Source organism: Bos indicus x Bos taurus, chromosome 3, assembly GCF_003369695.1.
Source record: "Bos indicus x Bos taurus breed Angus x Brahman F1 hybrid chromosome 3, Bos_hybrid_MaternalHap_v2.0, whole genome shotgun sequence".
Lineage (NCBI taxonomy): Eukaryota > Metazoa > Chordata > Mammalia > Artiodactyla > Bovidae > Bos > Bos indicus x Bos taurus.
Genome location: NC_040078.1, coordinates 89,637,290 through 89,658,633, shown reverse-complemented (window position 1 = coordinate 89,658,633; position 21,344 = coordinate 89,637,290). Strand labels below are relative to the sequence as shown.

General features: G+C 36.2%; 1 protein-coding gene across 2 annotated transcripts in view; it reads left to right on the top strand.

Moving 5' to 3' along the window:
* Positions 1-21,344, top strand: part of PRKAA2 (protein kinase AMP-activated catalytic subunit alpha 2) — a 79,367-nt gene that overhangs the window by 23,560 nt on the left and 34,463 nt on the right. Inside the window, exon 2 of one of the 2 annotated variants that reach the window (XM_027537127.1) lies at positions 18,435-18,576. The exons of the other annotated variant lie outside the window; for it this stretch is intronic. Within the exon in view, the coding sequence (XP_027392928.1) occupies positions 18,435-18,576 (142 nt within the window). The remainder of the gene's footprint in view (positions 1-18,434; positions 18,577-21,344) is intronic. 2 annotated transcript variants of the gene reach the window in all.

Here is a 21,344-nt window from a genome sequence, read left to right as displayed (position 1 = left end):
CAAAGAGTCAGACACGACTGAGCGTAAGCTTTCACTTTATTATTGATCACTTTGCTTAAAAAAAAAAAGTCACATCCTCAGGCCTTTCCTGATCTATTTCAAATAATTTTCCCACCTTAACCCCAATTATTTTTGTTATTCCCAGTACTCAGCATGATTTTCATTTTTTGTCATTATATCACCATTATATCATGTGTGTTTATTGTTTATATTCTCCTCCAGAATGCAAGTTCCATTTGTACCTGCATTTTCAGCATTTGGAGCAGTGGCTAGCACACATTAGACACTCAGAAAATATTTCTTGAATGAATGAACAAATGAATGTTCAGGCCAACAGGGAGTAAAAATAAGAGAAAAAGGTCTTCAAAGATGTATGAGTTTGTTCTCTCAGTAAAAATTTAGTGCATGTTATATATTGTATAATGGGATTATTTCAGTCCATGTTCTATTTTCTTGAAATTAAGTAGTCAACTTTTGTATATTCTGATCCATAGGAAAGGCCACAGCCCTACTCCAGCCTCCATTTTACCTGAACATATCAATTCTTCCTTAATTTTTCTTACTCCATCCCTTCACTGTGCCCGAATTTCTCAGCTGAAATGCTGGGTGTAAAAGGATAAACATGCAAGTAAGCACTCTTGATGTGTTATAATTAAAGAGATCCTGGCTATTGGAAAGTGAAGTAATGTGAGTTTTGAGCTTGTGTGTTGGAGGCAGATGAACCATTTTGTTCCTTATTGTTCTGTAATTCTAGTTTCTTCATCTGTAAACTTAGGGTAATGTTTACTTCTAGAGTTCTGGGGAATAAATAAGATTTGTATATAATGTGCTCATAGTACTTGCTTAATCAGTGATATATCAAAACAGGAAGTCTTTTGCTTCCTGTTCAGAACTATCCTTTATAGAATTTTAAAGGACTTTCAGGGAAAGGAAATTTGGAGAGCAATGAGATTATTTTGTCTTACCACAGGTGAAGAAGAAAGGAGGCTTGTGTTATTTTGGCAGAAGTCTGGTGATGGTAGGGGCCAGAACATGTGTGCAGTCAGATGACTGTCTTAATTCCCAGAGTGAAGACTCTTGATGCAATGAGTAAGGGGTGGCTGATGCCCCCGCACTGCCCTGCTTGCTGGCACTTAGTGTCCCTTGGCTTGTAAAGCCTGGCAGGGTATAGTGTCATCCAAACATTCTTTCTTAACTTTTTATATTGAAGTGTACCATATATGTGAAGCAGTACTTATAGTCTAAATGACTTCTTACATAAATCCTCAGTGAATTTTCACAGACTGAACATAACTACTACTTAAAAGCACAAAAAATGACCAGTTTCCCACAAGCCCCCAGTTTGTGTCCCATTTTAGTTACTGTTTCCATCTTCTGCCCCATCAAATATCCATGGATTATAGTTTTATCTATTTTTTAACTTCATAGAATTATAGCCATATCTGTCTCATTTATTTCACTTGAGGTTTTGTTGGTGAGATTTACGTATGTCATTATATGTAGTTGTAATTCATTTATTCCCATTGCTGTATAGTATTACATTAAGACTATACATTGTATATACTGTATGATAAGAATATAATTCAAATAATACATATTATACAGTATGTTTGTAACCTTTATAGCAGAATGACATTTTGACAGTTCTTTGCTTTGCTTGAACCTCAAAGACAAATAGATTGTAATTTAGACCTAAAATATACAATAATTTTTTAATTCTTCCTTTATTAGATTTTAATAAAGAATTTCTATAAGAATTTTAGTAAAATTTTAATAAATCTTAGATTTTCTTTACTTCATTAGATATATTAATGTTCTGAATTATATGATATTAAAATTGAATGGAGTATTTAAATGAATTAATATATCACAACACCCTTGTGGCAGAAAGTGAAGAGGAACTAAAAAGCCTCTTGATGAAAGTGAAAGAGGAGAGTGAAAAAGTTGGCTTAAAGCTCAACGTTCAGAAAACTAAGATCATGGCATCTGGTCCCATCACTTCATGGGAAATAGATGGGGAAACAGTGGAAACAGTGTCAGATTTTATTTTGGGGGGCTCCAAAATCACTGAAGATGGTGACTGCAGCCATGAAATTAAAAGACAGTTACTCCTTGGAAGGAAAGTTATGACCAACCTAGATAGCATATTCAAAAGCAGAGACATTACTTTGCCAACAAAGGTCTGTCTAGTCAAGGCTATGGTTTTTCCAGTGGTCACGTATGGATGTGAGACTTGGACTATGAAGAAAGCTGAGTGCCGAAGAATTTATGCTTTTGAAGTGTGGTGTTGGAGAAGACTCTTGTTAGTCCCTTGGACTGCAAGGAGATCCAACCAGTCCATCCTAAAGGAGACCAGTCCTGGGTGTTCATTGGAAGGACTGATGCTGAGGCTAAAACTCCAATACTTTGGCCACCTCATGTGAAGAGTTGACTCATTGGAAAAGACCCTGATGCTGGGAGGATATTGGGGGCAGGAGGAAAAGGGGACGACAGAGGATGAGATGGCTGGATGGCATCACCGACTCGATGGACATGGGTTTGGGTGAACTCCAGGAGGTGGTGATGGACAGGGAGGCCTGGCGTGCTGCGATTCATGGGGTCGCAAAGAGTCAGACATGACTGAGCGACTGAACTGAATTGATCTTGACAAATGACTGAGCTTTCTCTGCTTGGATATCGGATAGTGCATGCTTCTGAGTTTTAATCCTGATGCTGCTCCTTCATAGTTGAACGACTGTGGGCAAATTCTTAACCTCTCTGTGCCCCATTGTCTTGGTTTATCATTTATTTCCAGCCTTGGCAATAGGAAAACACTACAGGGGACCTGACCTCCTATCTCTTCCCCTGTAGTATTGAGAGATGAAATGAAAAACCAATAGATGTTAGTGTTACACATCCTGTCAAAAAAGTATGCTCAGGGTATGGTAGTAATACTAAAAAGGAAATTTTCAGTGTAGACTTGAATGGTGAGAAAGGTGGAGATGAGAGGGGCTTCGTGGAGCAGATGACTCTGTTAGTTGAAAGAATTTGTATTGGTTATTCTCAGTTCTGCTCCCAGAACAATATAAAACAGTTTCACTCTTCTGTATAACAGCTGTTCACCTTATCAAATGTAAAATTCTAAAAGGATAGATGGGTTTTCTATGTAGAGGATCATAGAAAACCCTAAAGACTCCACCAGAAAATTACTAGAGCTAATCAATGAATATAGTAAAGTTGCAGGATATAAAATTAACACACAGAAATCCCTTGCATTCCTATACACTAACAATGAGAAAACAGAGAAATTAAGGAAACAATTCCATTCACCATTGCAACAAAAAGAATAAAATACTTAGGAATATATCTACCTAAAGAAACAAAAGACCTATATATAGAAAGCTATAAAATACTGGTGAAAGATATCAAAGAGGACACAAATAGATGGAGAAATATACCGTGTTCATGGATCGGAAGAATCAATATAGTGAAAATGAGTATACTACCCAAAGCAATCTATAGATTCAGTGCAATCCCTATCAAGCTACCAATGGTATTTTTCAGAGGACTAGAACAAATAATTTCACAATTTGTATGGAAAAACAAAAAACCTCGAATAGCCAAAGCAATCTTGAGAAAGAAGAATGGAACTGGAGGAACCAACCTACCTGACTTCAGTCTCTACTACAAAGCCACAGTCATCAAGACAGTATGGTACTGGCACAAAGACAGAAATACAGATCAATGGAACAAAATAGAAAGCCCAGAGATAAATCCATGCACCTATGGACACCTTATCTTTGACAAAGGAGGCAAGAATATACAATGGAGAAAAGACAATCTCTTTAACAAGTGGTGCTGGGAAAACTGGTCAACTACTTGTAAAAGAATGAAACTAGAACACTTTCTAACACCATACACAAAAATAAACTCCAAATGAATTAAAGATCTAAACGTAAGACCAGAAACTGTTAAACTCCTAGAGGAAAACATAGGCAAAACACTCTCTGACATAAACCACAGCAGGATCCTCTATGACACACCTCCTAGAATATTGGAAATAAAAGCAAAAATAAACAAATGGGACCTAGTTAAAATTAAAAGCTTCTGCACAACAAAGGAAACTATAAGCAAGGTGAAAAGACAGCCTTCAGAATGGGAGAAAATAATAGCAAATGAAGCAATGGACAAAGAATTCATCTCAAAAATACACAAGTAACTCCTGCAGCTCAATTCCAGAAAAATAAAAGACCCAATCAAAACGTGGGCCAAAGAACTAAACAGACATTTCTCCAAAGAAGACATACAGATGACTAACAAACACATAAAAAGATGCTCAACATCACTCATTATCAGAGAAATGCAAATCAAAACCACAATGAGGTACCATTTCACGCCAGTCAGAATGGCTGTGATCCAAAAGTCTACAAGCAATAAATGCTGGAGAGGGTGTGGAGAAAAGGGAACCCTCTTACACTGTTGGTGGGAATGCAAACTAGTACAGCCACTATGGAGAACAGCATGGAGATTCCTTAAAAAACAAAATAGAACTGCCATATGACCCAGCTATCCCACTGCTGGGCACACACACTGAGAAAACCAAAATCGAAAGAGACACGTGTACCCCAATGTTCATCGCAGCACTCTTTATAATAGCCAGGACGTGGAAGCAACCTAGATGTCCATCAGCAGATGAATGGATAAGAAAGCTGTGGTACATTTACACAATGGAATATTACTCGACCATTAAAAAGAATACATTTGAATCAGTTCTAATGAGGTGGATGAAACTGGAACCTATTATACAGAGTGAAGTAAGCCATAAAGAAAAACACCAATACAGTATACTAACACATATATATGGAATTTAGAAGGTAATGATAACCCTGTATGCAAGACAGCAAAAGAGACACAGATGTACGAACAGTCTTTTGGACTCTGTGGGAGAGGGCGAGGGTGGGCTGATATGGGAGACTGGCATTGAAACATGTAAAATATCATATATGAAACGAATTGCCAGTCCAGGTTTGATGCATGATACAGGGTGCTCGGGGCTGGTGTGCTGAGATGACCCAGAGGGATGGGATGGGGAGGGAAGTGGGAGGGGGGGTTCAGGATGGGGAACACACGTACACTCATGGCAGATTCAAGTCAATGTATGGCAAAACCAATACACTATTGTAAAGTAAAAAAAAAAAAAAGGCGTCTGCCTGCCAAGCAGGAGACCCGGGTTCAATCCCCGGAGAGGGAAATGGCAGCCCATTCCAGTGGTTTTGCCTGGGAAGTCCCATGGACAGGGGAGCCTGGTGGGCTACAGTCCACGGGGTCTCAAAGAGTCAGACAGAACTTAGTGACTTTGCAACTCCATGGATTGTAGCCCATCTTCCTCTGTCGGGGGAGTTCTCCAGGCGGGAATACTGGGGTGGGTTGCCATTCCCTTCTCCAGGGGACCTGACCCAGGGCTTGAACCCGGGTCTCCTGCACTGCAGGCAGATTCTTTACCATCTGAGCCACCAGGGAAGCCCCAAACAACAATACTCTATTACAATAATGTAATGGGTTATAGATAATTATACGGTAACAATACTGTATTACAAAATAAAAGTAAATAAGTAAAAAAAATAAAAGGATAGATGGGGTAAGTCTATATGTTTCAGTCGCTTTAGAGAGTATTTTGTATAATTAGGCTAGAGTTTGGGAAGAACAAAATGGACCACTGAGTGATAACTTTGTAGAATCATTTAATCCAAGAAATTATATGAGCTATAAATATAGTTTATTTCCATTAGTTCACAGATGGCAGTTCAGCAAAATTGGAAATTTGAAATAAGTTAAAACATTTTGCATATTATTCTGTTTCAGTTCCACACATAAGGAATGCCACATATTTCTCCTCTGACTTCGCTCAGTATGACAGTCTCTAGGTCCATCCATGTTGCTGCAAATGGCATTATTTCATTTTTTTAATGGACAAGTAATATTCCACTGTAGATACATACCACTTCTTTATCCCTTCCCCTGTCGATGGACATTTTACAAATGAACTTACTTACAAAACAGAAAGAGACCTACAGAGGAGTTTATGATTGCTGAGGGGAAGGGGGACTTAGGGAGTTTGGGTTGGACATGTACACACTGCTATATGTAAAATGGATAACTAACAAGACCTATTGTATAGCATATGGAACTCTGGTCAATATTATGTTGCAGCCTGGATGGGAGGGGAGTTTGGGGGAGAATGGATACATGTGTATGTATGGCTGAGTCCCTGTGCTGTTCACGTGAAACTTTCACAACATTGTTAATCAGCTATACCCCAATACAAAATAAAAAGTTTAAAAAAATAAAAATATTCTAGACTGTATTATTGAGACTCAGCTGTGAATGACAGGAATTTTCAAAATAAGAATGGCTTAAACAAGATAGTATTTTACTCACTTTTAACAGTCTGAGCAGGTAGTTCCAGGCTTCAGGATGGTGGAAGGATCTGAAGAAGCTGCTGCTAGGGACATTTCTGCTGGCATGTCATTGGCCAGAGCATAGTCACATGGCCATATCTACTTAACAAGAGATACTGGAGGCAGTCTCTACTTCAGGTGGATATATATTCAGGTGTAATTTGGGAGTCATATGTCTAGGAAGGAAGACTGGAATAGATATTGGGGAACACCTCACAATGTGACAGAATTAGTATGTTCACCACTTTATCCCAAGTGCCTATAATTGCACTTGATACAGAGTGCACCATAGTAGGCATTTGTTAAATAGTTGTTCCATGGATGAGTGTTCTTTATTGCTGCTGTCAAACTAGATATTGATCTGGATATTTATATATATGATATACACGATAAATTATGGCAAATTTGTTCACCCTTGGTTTTTAAAAATGTTTTGCTTTTTTTCATCGGTGTTCTTTCTTCATAGTTAAGGTATCCCTAAGAGTTTTCATATAGATTTGCTACCATACAGAATCCTTTATTGCTGATGTTTCTTCTCACTAAAACTTGGAGACCTATTGAATCTCTCTTAACACATGTCTTTGATCAGCATAGTCCTACCATGTGAATGGTGCTCAGTAAATGCTTTTAGATTGAATAAATGAATGTTGCTGTGCTTGGTTATGTCTGACTCTTTACAACCCTATGGAGTATAGCCCACCAGGCTTTTCCATCCATGGGATTTTCCTGACAAGAATGCTGGAGTGGGTTGCCAATCCTGCTCCAGTGGATTTTCCCAACCCAGGGATCAAACCTGCATCTCCTACAGTGCAGGTGGATTCTTTACCACTGAACCACCGGGGGAAGCCCAAATGAATGTTAAATGTTTATGAATCCAAACCTTTCCTCTCAGTTAATTTCCCTAGGAAAGTTTACAGCTGTAATACACATAAAAGAAATTCTTGGTCTTAAATCTGTTTATATTACAAGATTTTAAGAAATATTCATTCAGCTTTCAGGTGGGATGTGATTATGAGACAACTATCTGTATTTAATTATCACTAAGTACTAATTCACTTAAGTTAGTAGGTAATAGAGGCTATTGTATTTCAGCAAAAAAGGGGGCATTCTTAATGCATTTGAATCTTTTGATCTCAGATAACCAATTAACTTATCATTATGCTTAACTCTTTCAAGAGATGATGCCATTTCTTTCTGTTTTTTTTTTTTTTTTTCTTTACTGGAGTATAGTTGGTTCACAGTGTTGTGTTAATTTCAGGTGTACAGTACAGTTTTAGTTATATTAATACATATATTCCTTTTTTTTCAGATTCCTTTGTCATTTAGGTTATCGTGGAATATGGAGTAGATTTCCCTGTGCTATAAGTTCCTTGTTGGTTGTCTATCTTATATATAGTAGTATGTGTATGTTAACCCCAAGCTCCTGATTTATCCCTCCCTGCCAGGTTTCCCTTTGATAACCATAAGTTTGTTTTAGTATCTGTAGATCTTTTTCTGTTTTGTGAATAAGTTCATTTATGTCATTAAGAAATCAGGTTCCTCATATGAGTGATAGCATATGATATTTGTCTTTTTCTATCTGACTTACTTCATTTAGTGTGATAATCTCTAGGTCCATCCATGTTGCTGCACATGGCATTATTTTGTTCTTCTTTATAACTTAGTAATATTCCATTGTATATATGTACCACATCTTTATCCATTCCTCTGTTGATGAACACTTAGGTGGCTTTCATGTCTTGGCTATTATAAATAATGCTGCAATGAACATTGGGGTGCATGTATCTTTTCTAATTTTGTTTTTTGCAGATATATAGAGTGGGAATTGCTGTGTTGCATGGTAGTTCTATTTTTAGTTTTTTAAGGACCCTCTATACTATTCTCTGTAATTGTACCAATTTACATTCCCACCAACAGTGTAAGAGGGCTCCCCTTTCTCCACACCCTTTCCAATGTTTATTATTTGTAGACATTTTGATGATGATGACCATTCTGACCAGTGTGAGGTGATACCTCATTGTAGTTTTGATTTGCGTTTCTCTGATAATTAGTGATGTTGAGAACCTTTTCATGTGCTTTTTGTCCATCTCTATGTCTTATTTGGAGAAATGTCTATTTAGATCTTCTGCCCATTTAAAAAAATTTTTTTTCATATTGAGCTGTATGAGCTGTTTATATTTTGGAGATTAATCCTTTGTCAGTTGCATCATTTGCAAATAATTTCTCCCATTGTGTGAATTGTCTTTTGTTGGTGGTTTCCTTTGCTGTGCAGGAACAGTTAAATTTAATAGGTCCCATTTATTTATTTTTGCTTTTATTTTCATTGCTCTACAAGGTGGATCAAAGAAGATTTTGTTATGATTTATGTCAAAGAATGTTCTGCCTATGTTTTCCTGTAAGAGTTTTATAGTGTTCAGTCTTACATTTAGGTATTTGACCCATTTTGAGTCTATTTTTTGTCAATGGTATAAGTAGATTTTCTGCTTTCATTCTCTTGCTTGAAGCTGTCCAGTTTTCCCAGCACCACTTACTGGAGAGATTGTCTTTTCTCCATTGTATACCTTTGCCTCTTTGACATAGAGTAATTGGCTATAGGTGCATGGGCATATTTTTGGGTTTTCTGTGCTGTTCTTTTGATCTGTATTTCTGGGTTGTTTTTTTTTTTTTTTTTTTTTTTGCTGCCAGAGCCTGATTCCTCCAGTTCCATTTTTCTTTCTGAAGATTGCTTTGGCTATTCAAGACCTTTTGTGTTTCTATAAAAATTTTAAAATTTATGCTAGTTCTGTGAAAAATCCCATTATGCCATTGGTAATTTGATAGAGATTGCATTGAATTTCTAGGTTGCCTTGGGCAGTGTAGTCATTTTGATAATATTGATATTTCCTATCCAAGCACATAGTATATCTTTCCATCTGCTTATATCATCCTCGATTTATTTCATCTGCATCTTGTGGTTTCCATACTACAAGTCTTTTGTCTCCTTAGGTAGATTTATTATTAGATATTTTATTTTTGATGCAGTGATAAATTGGATTGCTTCCTTAATTTCTCTTTTTGATCTTTTGTTGTTACTGTATAGGAATGCAACAGATTTCTGTGTATTAATTTTGTATCCTGCAACTTTATGAACTCTAGTAGTTTTCTGGCAGCATCTTTAGGATTTTTTATGTATAGTATACTTGTTCCCAATTTGGATTCCTTTTATTTCTTTTTCTTCTCTGATTGCTGTGGCCAGGACTTCCAAAACCATTGAATGAAAGTGGCGACAGTGGACATACTTGTTTTGCTCCTGGTCTTAGAGGAAAGGCCTTCAGCTTTTCATCATTGAAAATGATGTTAGCTCTGGCTTTGTCCTATATGGCCTTTATTATGTTGAGGTAAGTTTGCTCTGTGCTCACTTTCTGGAGAATTTTTATCATTTGTTGAATTTTATTGAAAGCTTCTTCTGCATCTCTTAAGATGAACATACAGTCTTTATTCTTCAGTTTGTTAAATGCCATGTATCACACTGATTGATTTTCATATATTGAAGAATCTTGCATTCCTGGGATAAATCCCCCTTGATCATGTTGTTTGATCCTTTTAATGTATTGTTGGATTTGATTTGCTAGTATTTTGTTCAGGATTTTTGCTTCTATGTTCACCAGTGATAGCCTTCAATTTTTCTCTTTATTTTGGTGGCATCTTTGTCTGGTTTTGATATCAGGGTGTTGGTAGCCTCATAGAATGAGATTGGGAGTGATCCTTCCCTTGAAATTTTTTGGAAGAGTTTCTGAAAGATAGGTGTTAACTCTTTTCTAAATGTTTGGTAGAATTAGCCTGTGAAGTCATCTGGTCCTGGACTTTTATTTGCTGGAAGACTTTTTTTTTAACTTTTTATTTTGTTTTGAAGTATAGCTGATCAAGTTTCAGGTGGGCAACGAAGGGACTCAGCTATACACACACACACACACACACACACACACACACACACACACATGTACACGTGTATCCATTCTCCCCCATACTTCTCTCCCATCCAGGTTGCCACATAACATCGAGCAGAATTCCTTGTGCTATATAGTAGATCCTTGTTGGTTATCCATTTTAAATATAGCAGTATGTACAGTGCTAACTGTTTCTTCCTCTCTAACTATTCCTTCCTCCCATCCTTCTCCCAGCAACCATAAATTCATTCTCTAAGTCTGTGAGTCTGTTTCTCTTTTGTAAATAAGTTCATTTGTATCATGGCTTTTCAGATTCTATGTAAAAGGGATGCAATACAATGTTTCTGTTTCTCTGACTAACTGACTTCACTCAATGTGACAATCTCTAGGTCCATACATGTTGCTGCAAATGGCATTATTTCATTCTTTTTAAAGGCTGAGTAATATTCCATTGTATATATGTACCATCTCTGTCAATGGACATTAGGTTGCTTCCAGGACTTGGCTTCATAAACAGTGCTGCATTGATCACTGGGGTTCATGCATCCTTTTGGACCATGTTTTTCTCCAGATACATACCCAGGAGTGGGATTTCAGGGTCATGTGCTTGCTAAGTCGCTTCAGTTGTGCCTGACTCTATAAAACCATATTGACTGTAGCCCACCAGGCTCCTCTGTCCATGGGATTCTCCAGGCAAGAATACTGGAGTGGGTTTCCATGCCCTCCTCCAGGGATCTTTCCTACCGAGGGATCGAACCTGCATCTCTTAAGTCTCATGCATTGGCAGCCAGGTTCTTTACCACTAGCCCCACCTGGGAAGCTCTTGCAGGGTCATATGGTAGCTCTATTTTTAGTTTTTTAAGAAGCCTCCATACTATTCTCCATAGTGGCTGTACCAATTTACACTTCCACCAACAATTTAAGAGGGTTCCTTTTTTTGCACTCTCTTTCTGCTGGAAGATTTTTAATCAGTTTCAATTTCATTACTTGTGATTGGTCTGTTCATATTTTCTGTTTCTTCCTGGTGCAGCCTAGTTCAGCCTAGTTCTTGGGAGTTTGTACCTTTCTAAGAATTTGTCCATTTCTTCTAGGTTGTCCGTTTTACTGGTATATAATTAGTTGTTTGTAGTAGTCTCCTAAGTGACTTTTTCTTTTAATTTCTGCAGTATCTTTTGTAACATCTCCTTTTCCATTTCTAATTTTATTGATTTGAGCCCTCTCTCTTTTTCTTGATGAGTCTGGCTAAAGGTTTGTCAATTTTGTTTGTCTTTTTAAAACACCAGCTTTTAGTTTCATTGATCCTTTCTTTTGTTTTCTTTTTCTCTATTTCATTTATTTCTACTCTTGATATTTATGGCTTCTTTCCTTCTGCTAACTTTGGGTTTTGTTCTTCTTTCTCTAGTTGCTATAGGTATAAAATCAGGATGTTTATTTGAAATTTTCCTTGTTTCCTGAGGTAAGATTGTATTGTTACAAGCCTCCTTCTCAGAATTGCTTTTGCTACATCCCATAGGTTTTGTATCATGGTGTTTTTGTTGTCACCTGTTTTTAAGTTTTTTGTTTATTTTATTTCTTTGGTTTCTGCTATGATTCGTTGGTTGTTTAGTAACATTGTTTAGCCTCCATGTAAACATGTCTTTTTTTTTTTTTTTTTTTTTTACAGTTTTTTTTTTCCTGTAATTGATTTCTAATCTCATAGTGTTGTGGTGAGAAAAGATGCTTGATATAATTTTAATTTTCTTAAATGTCCTGAGGCTTAATTTGTAGCCCAAGATGTGATTTATCCTGGACAGCATTCCATCTGCACTTGAGAGGAAAGTGTATTCTGTTGCTTTTGCATAGAGTGTTCTATAATTATCAATTAAGTTCATCTGGTCTAATTTGTCATTTAAGGCCTTTTGTCTTCTTATTGATTTTTCTGCTTTGATAATCTGTCCACTGATGAAAGTGAGGTGTTAAAGTCCCCTATTATTACTGTGTTACTGGCAATTTCTCCTTTAATGGCTGTTAGCATTTGCCTTATACATTGAGGTAGTCTTACGAGGGGGTGCATATACATTTATAAATGTTACATCTTCTTGGATTGATCCCTTGATCATTATGGATCCTTGTCCTTCCTTGTCTTTTTCAACAGTATTTATTTTAAAGTCTGTTTTGTCTGATATGAGTATTGCTACTCTGTCTTTCTTTTGGTTTCTCTTTACATGGAATATCCTTTTCCGTTCTCTCAATTTCAGTTTGTATGTCCCTAGATCTGAAGTGGATCTCTTGTAGACAGCATATATTTGGGTCTTGTTTTTATATCCATTCTAGTCTATGTTTTTTGTTTGAAGCATTTAACCCAATTACGTTTAAGGTAATTATTGATAATGTATGCTCTTATCACCATTTTGTTAAGTGATTTAGCTTTTATTTTTGAAAGTGGAAGTGTTAGTCACACAGTTGTGTCTGATTCTTTGCCATGGAATTCTCCAGGCAAGAATACTGGAGTGTGTTGCCATTCCCTTCTCCAGGGATCTTCCCAACCCAGGGATTGAACACAGGTCTTCTGTATTGCAGACAGATTCTATACCATCTGAGCCACCAGGGGTCTTTTTTATTCCCTTCATTTTTTCTTCTCTCTCCTTGTGATTTGATATCTATAGTGTTGTGTTTGCTTTTTCTTTTTTGTATGTGTATCTATTACAGATTTTTTGTTTGTGATTCCCAAGAGGTTTTAGTATAGCAGTCTGTATATGTACAAGATGTTTTAAGTTGCTGATCTGTTCATTTCCAATACATTTTCAATATGCTGCATTTGTACTGTCTTCACAGTCCCTGGTTTTGGTATCAGATTTATGTGTGGGTGATTTCCTACCTTTGTTTTATGTTTGCCTTTACCAGTCATCTTTCTAATTTCTATTGTTCTTGTTTCTAGTTGTGGCATTTTATTTTTTGCCCAGAAAAGTACCTTTAAGATTTATTGTAATGCTGGTTTTGATGGTGCTGAGTCTCTCTTTTTTTTTTAATATAAATTTATTTAAATTTAATTGGAGGTTAATTACTTTACAATATTGTATTCATCTTGCCATACATCAACATGAATCTGCCACAGGTATACACATGTTCCCCATCCTGAACCCGCCTCTCTCCTCCCTCCCCATAACATCCCTCTGGGTCGTCCCAGTGCACCAGCCCCAAGCATCCAGTATCCTGCATCGAACCTGGACTGGCGATTCATTTCATATATGATATTATACATGTTTCAATGCCATTCTCCTAATCATCCCACCCTCTCCCTCTCCCACAGAGTCCAAAAGACTGTTCGATACATCTGTCTCTTTTGCTGTCTCGCTTAACAGGGTTATCGTTACCATCTTTCTAAATTCCATATATATGCGTTAGTATACAGTATTGGTGTTTTTCTTTCTGGCTTACTTCACTCTGTATAATAGGTTCCAGTTTCATCCACCTCATTAGAACTGATTCAAATGTATTCTTTATAATGGCTGAGTAACACTCCATTGTGTATGTGTACCACAGCTTTCTATCCATTCATCTGCTGATGGACATCTAGGTTGCTTCCATGTCCTGGCTATTATAAACAGTGCTGCAATGAATATTGGGGTGCGTGTGTCTCTTTCAATTCTGGTTTCCTCTGTGTATATGCCCAGCAGTGGGATTGCTGGGTCATAAGGCAGTTCTATTTCCAGTTTTTTAAGGAATCTCCACACTGTTCTCCATAGTGGCAGTACTAGTTTGCATTCCCACCAACACAAATTTCACCCCAAAACAATGAATTTCACCTTTTCCTCAAATGCACACAGAACCTTCTCCAGGATAGATCACATCCTGGGCCATAAATCTAGCCTTGGTAAATTCAAAAAAATTGAAATCATTCCAAGCATCTTTTCTGACCACAATGCAGTAAGATTAGATCTCAATTATAGGAGAAAAACTATTAAAAATTCCAACATATGGAGGCTGAACAACATGCTGCTGAGTAACTGACAAATCACAGAAGAAATCAAAAAAAGAAATCAAAATATGCATGGAAATGAATGAAAATGAAAACACAATAACCCCAAACCTGTGGGACACTGTAAAAGCAGTGCTAAGGGGGAAGTTCATAGAAATACATGCATACCTCAAGAAACAAGAAAAAAGTCAAATAAATAACCTAACCCTACACCTAAAGCAACTAGAAAAGGAAGAAATGAAGAACCCCAGGGTTAGTAGAAGGACAGAAATCTTAAAAATTAGGGCAGAAATAAATGCAAAAGAAACAAAAGAGACCATAGCAAAAATCAACAAACCCAAAAACTGGTTCTTTGAAAGGATAAATAAAATTGACAAACCATTAGCCAGACTCATCAAGAAACAAAGGGAGAAAAATCAATCAATAAAATTAGAAATGAAAATGGAGAGATCACAACAGACTACACAGAAATACAAAGGATCATAAGAGACTACTACTACTACTACGACTACTACTACTATCAGCAATTATATGCCAATAAAATGGACAATGTGGAAGAAATGGACAAATTCTTAGAAAAGTACAACTTTCCAAAACTGAACCAGGAAGAAATAGAAAATCTTAACAGACCCATCACAAGCACGGAAATTGAAACTGTAATCAGAAATCTTCCAGCAAACAAAACCCCAGGTCCAGACGGCTTCACAGCTGAATTCTACCAAAAATTTAAAGAAGCGCTAACACCTATCCTACTCGAACTCTTCCAGAAAATTGCAGAGGAAGGTAAACTTCCAAACTCATTCTATGAGGCCACCATCACCCTAATACCAAAACCTGACAAAGATCCCACAAAAAAAGAAAACTACAGGCCAATATCACTGATGAACATAGATGCAAAAATCCTTAACAAAATTCTAGCAATCAGAATCCAACAACACATTAAAAAGATCATACACCATGACCAAGTAGGCTTTATCCCAGGGATGCAAGGATTCTTCAATATCCGCAAGTCAATCAATGTAATACACCACGTTAACAAATTGAAAAATAAAAGCCATATGTTATCTCAATAGATGCAGAGAAAGCCTTTGACAAAATTCAACATCCATTTATGATAAAAACTCTCCAGAAAGCAGGAATAGAAGTAACATACTTTAAGATAATAAAAGCTATATATGACAAACCCACAGCAAACATTATCCTAAATGGTGAAAAATTAAAAGCATTTCCCCTAAAGTCAGGAACAAGACAAGGGTGCCCACTCTCACCACTACTGTTCAACATAGTTTTAGAAGTTTTGGCCACAGCAATCAGAGCAGAAAAAGAAATAAAAGGAATCCAAATTGGAAAAGAAGTAAAACTCTCACTGTTTGCAGATGACATGATCCTCTACATAGAAAACCCTAAAGACTCCACCAGAAAATTACTAGAACTAATCAATGAATATAGTAAAGTTTCAGGATATAAAATCAACACACAGAAATCCCTTGCATTCCTATACACTAATAATGAGAAAATAGAAAGAGAAATTAAAGAAACAATTCCATTCACCATTGCAATGAAAAGAATAAAATACTTAGGAATATATCTACCTAAAGAAACTAAAGACTGATATATAGAAAACTATAAAACAGTGGTGAAAGAAATCAAAGAGGACACTAATAGATGGAGAAATACACCATGTTCATGGATTGGAAGAATCAATATAGTGAAAATGAGTATACTACCCAAAGCAATCTATAGATTCAATGCAATCCCTATCAAGCTACCAATGGTATTTTTCACAGAGCTGAAGTCTCTTTTTAATTTTTGCTTATTTGTAAAATCTGTTGATTTCTCTGTCAAATCTGAACTATAGCCTTGAAGGGTAGAGTATTTTCGGTTTTAGGTTTTTCCCCATCTGCACTTTGAATATATTGTAGTACTCTCTTCAGCCTGCAGAGTTGCTGCTGAAAAATCAGCTTATAACTTTATAGGGATTCTCTTATACATTATTTTTTGCTTTTCCCTTATTATTTTTAATATTTTTTGTTTGTCTTTAATTCTTGTCAGTTTGATTAATACATGTCTCAGCAGGTTCCTCCTTGAGTTTATCTTATAGGGGACTCTCTGTGCTTCTTGGATTTAAGTGAGTGTTTCTTTTCTCAGGTTAGGGAAGGTTTTGTCTGTAATAGCGTCAAATATTTTCTCAGGCCCTTTCTCTCTCTCTTCTCCTTCTGGGACTCCTGAGAGTCCAGGATGGTAGTGATGGCTTGTGCTTGTCCCTGGAGCTCCTGTAGGTGGTGGTGCTGGTGTGTGTGTGGTGAGAGGAGAAAATATGCAGACCATTCTTCTTTATCCATTCATTCATTTGTTGATGGACACTTAGGTAGTTTTCATATCTTTGCTTTTGTGAATAATGCTGTGATGAACATGGTAGTGTAGATACTTCTTTGATATCCAATTTTTATTTCCTTCTAATATCTACAAGGGGGTGCAGAATCATTATATAGTTCTTTGTTTTAACTTTTCAGGAACCTCTCTACTGTTTTACATAGTGGTTACACCAATGTACATTTCTGCCATCAGTGCACAAGGGTTCCCCTTTCTCCACATCTTCATCAACATTGTTGTCTCTTCAGTTTTAATGACAGCTATTCTGACAAATGTGAGGTGATAACTCATTGTAGGTTTGATTTGCATTTACTTGATAATTAGTCATGATTTACCTGATGATTACCTGAAGATTTTGTGTATTTGGCCATTTGTATACTTTGTTTGGCAAAAAGTTTATTTAATTTCTTTATTCATTTTTCAAATCAGATTGGTTTCTTTGCTATTAAATTGTTAGATAATTTACATAATTTGGATATTAACCCCTTATCAGATGTGTAATTTGCAAATATTTTCTTCCATTTGGTAGGTTGCCTTTTCATTTTGTTGATGATTTCTTTTGCCATGAAGAGACTTTTTAGTTTGATTTAATCCTACTCATTTATATTTGCTTTTGTTGCCTTTGCTTTTGTTATCAAGTTCAAAAAATTATTGCTAAGGTCAATTCTAGGAGATTACCTCTTAGGTTTTTCTCTGGAAGGTTTATGTTTTTTTTGTTTTGTTTTAAATTTGTTTTTAATCCATTTTGAGTTGATTTTTGTATAATGTATGAAATGGGGTCTATTTTCATTCTTTTTTATGTGGCTATCCAATATTCCTAGTGCCATTTATTGAAGAGATTATCCCTTCCCCATTGTGTGTTTTTGAGTCATTTGTCATAAATTAATTGACCTTAATTATGCATGAGCTAATTTTTGGGCTGTCTATTCTGTTCCATTGATCTCTGTGTCTGGTTTTATGCCAAGACTATGCTCTTTTAGTTTTTACACCTTTGTAAGATAGTTTGAAATAAAGAAGTGTGATACATCTAGTATGTGCAAAATACTGTGCTAGACACTTCCTGGCAGACTCAGATGAATACTGACTGTCTTATTTGAGGAGGGTAAGAGCTGGTAGCTCTTACCATATGATTTTTCAAGAACACAAATATATATAACAGCCTAAAAATGATGAAGGAACATGAACTTTGTCAGTATACTGTGAAGGTTTGAAAGAAAGAGATTCCATCGAATGTGGGAAAACAAGAAACCTTTGTAGAAAAGGTGAAAAAGGGCTACATGTGAATTTTCTGATGAAATGGTACTGAAACTAGTTATGAGTTTTAATTTATTATAGCAATTATTTATTCTTTCATAATACAAGTGATTGAATTGACCAGAGAAGAGGAAGAGAGGGACAAAACATAGTAATTCTATTCTATCCAAAAGATGTTTCAAATTCATACCAATAGTTTTAGGTATGAAAATGGAATTCAGTAATCCTTTCCACAGATACTTAATTAACATCTCTGTGCTGGGTGCTGAGGATACAGAGAAGATAAGATACAGTTTCTGTCCTTCAGGAGCACATACTCCAGTAGAGTAGACAGACATGAAAAGAGGTTATTTTCTGTTCTATACAATAAGTGATATTAAAGTGGTAAATATGAGGAAAAAAATTTGGGGTTACAGAGGAAGGAAGCATGGATAAATGATTACGTTGCTATGATGGCAAAGTTATTTTCCTTTTTCTTTTCTCTAGTTGGAGAGCATCAATTGACAGGCCATAAAGTTGCAGTTAAAATTTTAAATAGACAGAAGATTCGCAGTTTAGATGTTGTTGGAAAAATAAAACGAGAAATTCAAAATCTAAAACTCTTTCGTCATCCTCATATTATCAAACTGTAAGTACTTCTGCACCTGATTACATGAGAGAAACTGTCTCAAAATATCATATTTGAATTTATAAATAATTATCTATTTTTAGTTAAACTTTTTATAAATATACAGTTTTTCATATTTATATTTAACAAATGTAATTCATTTAACCTCATTATCCTTTTTTGCATGCTTCTGGTTTAGAATTAAAAGTCTAATTGTAAATTGACTCTTATCTCTAGTATTCATGTTGAAGGTAATTTAGGACTTTGCTATTTCTAGATTTATTTTATAATTGTTTTCTAGTCACTTTTAATGAACAGGGTATTTTCTTTTTGGAAAAGGTAGAAAGTAACTGTTAAAGATTATCTGCCATTATATTATTTGCAAAACTGCCATCATTACTTTAATTACTGATAGTAAAGTCCTTAGGAAGGCAAATTAATTTTTTTTTTTTTTTTTGGATAAAGCAAGTTACAAACTTAGAAGATAATAAATTAAGAGTTTAATAAATAAGTAATTAATTTGAAAGATAATTAATTTAACATCATCTAGACCCATAGAAAATTTAGACATTAAGTATGCAGCAGCATTCTTTTACATCATTTGAAGTTGTGTTTAAAGTGGCTGAAATAGCTCAGTTGGGAGAACATTAGACTGAAGATGTGTTTAATATTAATTGTGAAAATGTAATATGCTAAAACACTGAAGACTGTCTTTATTTTTTATCTTAAAGCTTGGACAGAGTTTAATAAAGTAAATATTAATCTTACTGAGTAACTGATAATGGCTAGAAACTGTATTGAGCATTTTACATATATAATTTCACTTCATCCTCTCAATAAGTGTATAAGGGATATTATTATCTTCATTATACAGATAAGAAAATCACATGTTTAAAGAGTATCAGCAACTTGACCAAGGTCAAATAGCTAGTAAGTTGCAGAGCTAGTTGTTAACTTCATATCTGATTTCAGATGCCATGCTATTAACCTCTATTCCAGGACTGAAAAAACTGAGAAAAGCAGTATTAATATCTTTGAGACTTTGCTAGTTAGTTATCAGTTCAGTTCAGTTCAGTTCAGTCGCTCGGTTGTGTCCGACTCTTTGCGACCCTATGAATCGCAGCACACCAGGCCTCCCTGTCCATCACCAACTCCCAGAGTTGACTCAAACTCATGTCTATCGAGTCGGTGATGCCATCCAGCCATCTCATCCTCTGTCGTCCCCTTCTCCTCCTGCCCCCAATCCCTCCCAGCATCATAGTCAGAGGTTATATTTAGTCTAAACTTTTTTAGTGAGCTGTCTTTAGGTATCAGTGTTGATGAGAAACAATCTGATAACCCTGTAGAGGCACTTTGTTTACCCATAACAAGGTTGCATAACAGCTGTGGTAGACAATAGTGCCCCCGCCGACACCCCCCGCCACCCAAAAAAAGGGAAGATGTCCTAATCTCCAGTGAGTGTGTTATATTATATGGCAAAGGAGAATTAAGGTTATGAATGGATTTAAGGTTGCTAATCAGCTGACAAAATAGAAAGATTTTCCTTGGTTATCTTGGTGGTTCCAGGGTAATTCAGCGGTCCTTAAAAGTGGACAAGGGAATCATAAGCCAGAGAAAAAGATTTGAGATGGAAGCAAGGTCAGAGAGAAGAAATATGAAAAGGATTCAACTGGCTGTGCCTGGCTTTGAAGGTGAAGGAAGGGGGCCATGAGCCCACGGAAGGCAGGTGATTTCTAAATATGATGAAATAGATTTCCCCTAGTGCCCCCAGAATGCAATGAAGCCCTGCTGTGCCTTGATTTTTAGCCCAGAGAGGCATGTATCAGACTTTTCCCTTTAAAACTGTAACATAATACAGAACACATTTGTGTTGTTTTAAGCACACTAAGTTCTTAGTATGGCAGCAATAGAAAACCAATAGAGTAGCATTCTTGAAATCTTTAAGTGAATGGCTGATCCAGTTATTGCTAGGATTTGGGACACGCATTTAGTCTTTTCTATAACTAGATGTATTTATTGCTAGGGAACCAGTGCAAATTGGTATGTTAAATGAGGGAGCCCCCTCAGTGTATCTTACTAACAGCATAAATATGCCACTAACTGTTCAGAGGAGGCTTTTGTGGGGGTTTGGTGTGCCATTGGATGACCTGTGATGACTCAGTTCTCTCATCATTATGATGAAGACTTGGTTCTAACAATAAGCTTCAGTGTCGTTTGATCTTCATTTGAAGTTCACTTGATCATAAGCATAAATAAGAAATGAGGTCCCTGAAATTGCATGGCTGTACTTGATTTTAAGGTTATATTATCTAAGACCTGTGGTCTAGATGATCCAAAATTTGTATATACAGGTTTTTAAAGATATCACAGGAATTAAAATATCACCTATGATTCACTCTTCTACTCTTTGTTTCCTTAACTTTAAAATGGGGATACTTCATGGTGCTGTTTGAGAATTATTGTGTTCTCATTGTTACAGTGCCTGCTGGTTGAAGTGCATTGACCCAGAAGCAGGGTCAGTGATTTCACTCCTCTCATGATTCCAAATGATTTTCAGTTAACTGAACCAGTTCATGTCTGACTTCAATTCCATGTTAATAATTATTTTATTCAAGCTAATGAATAACTGAGTGGATGAATTTAGCTTCTAAGATAAATCTCTTTGCTCTTCCTTCCTGAGTGGTCACTTCCTATAAGAGGGGAAAGCTGCTAAGCCAGGCTAAAATTGTCACATGCCAAAGTGAGAGTGGAGAAAGGAGAGATCTCTGTATTCTTCCTTTCTTGACCTT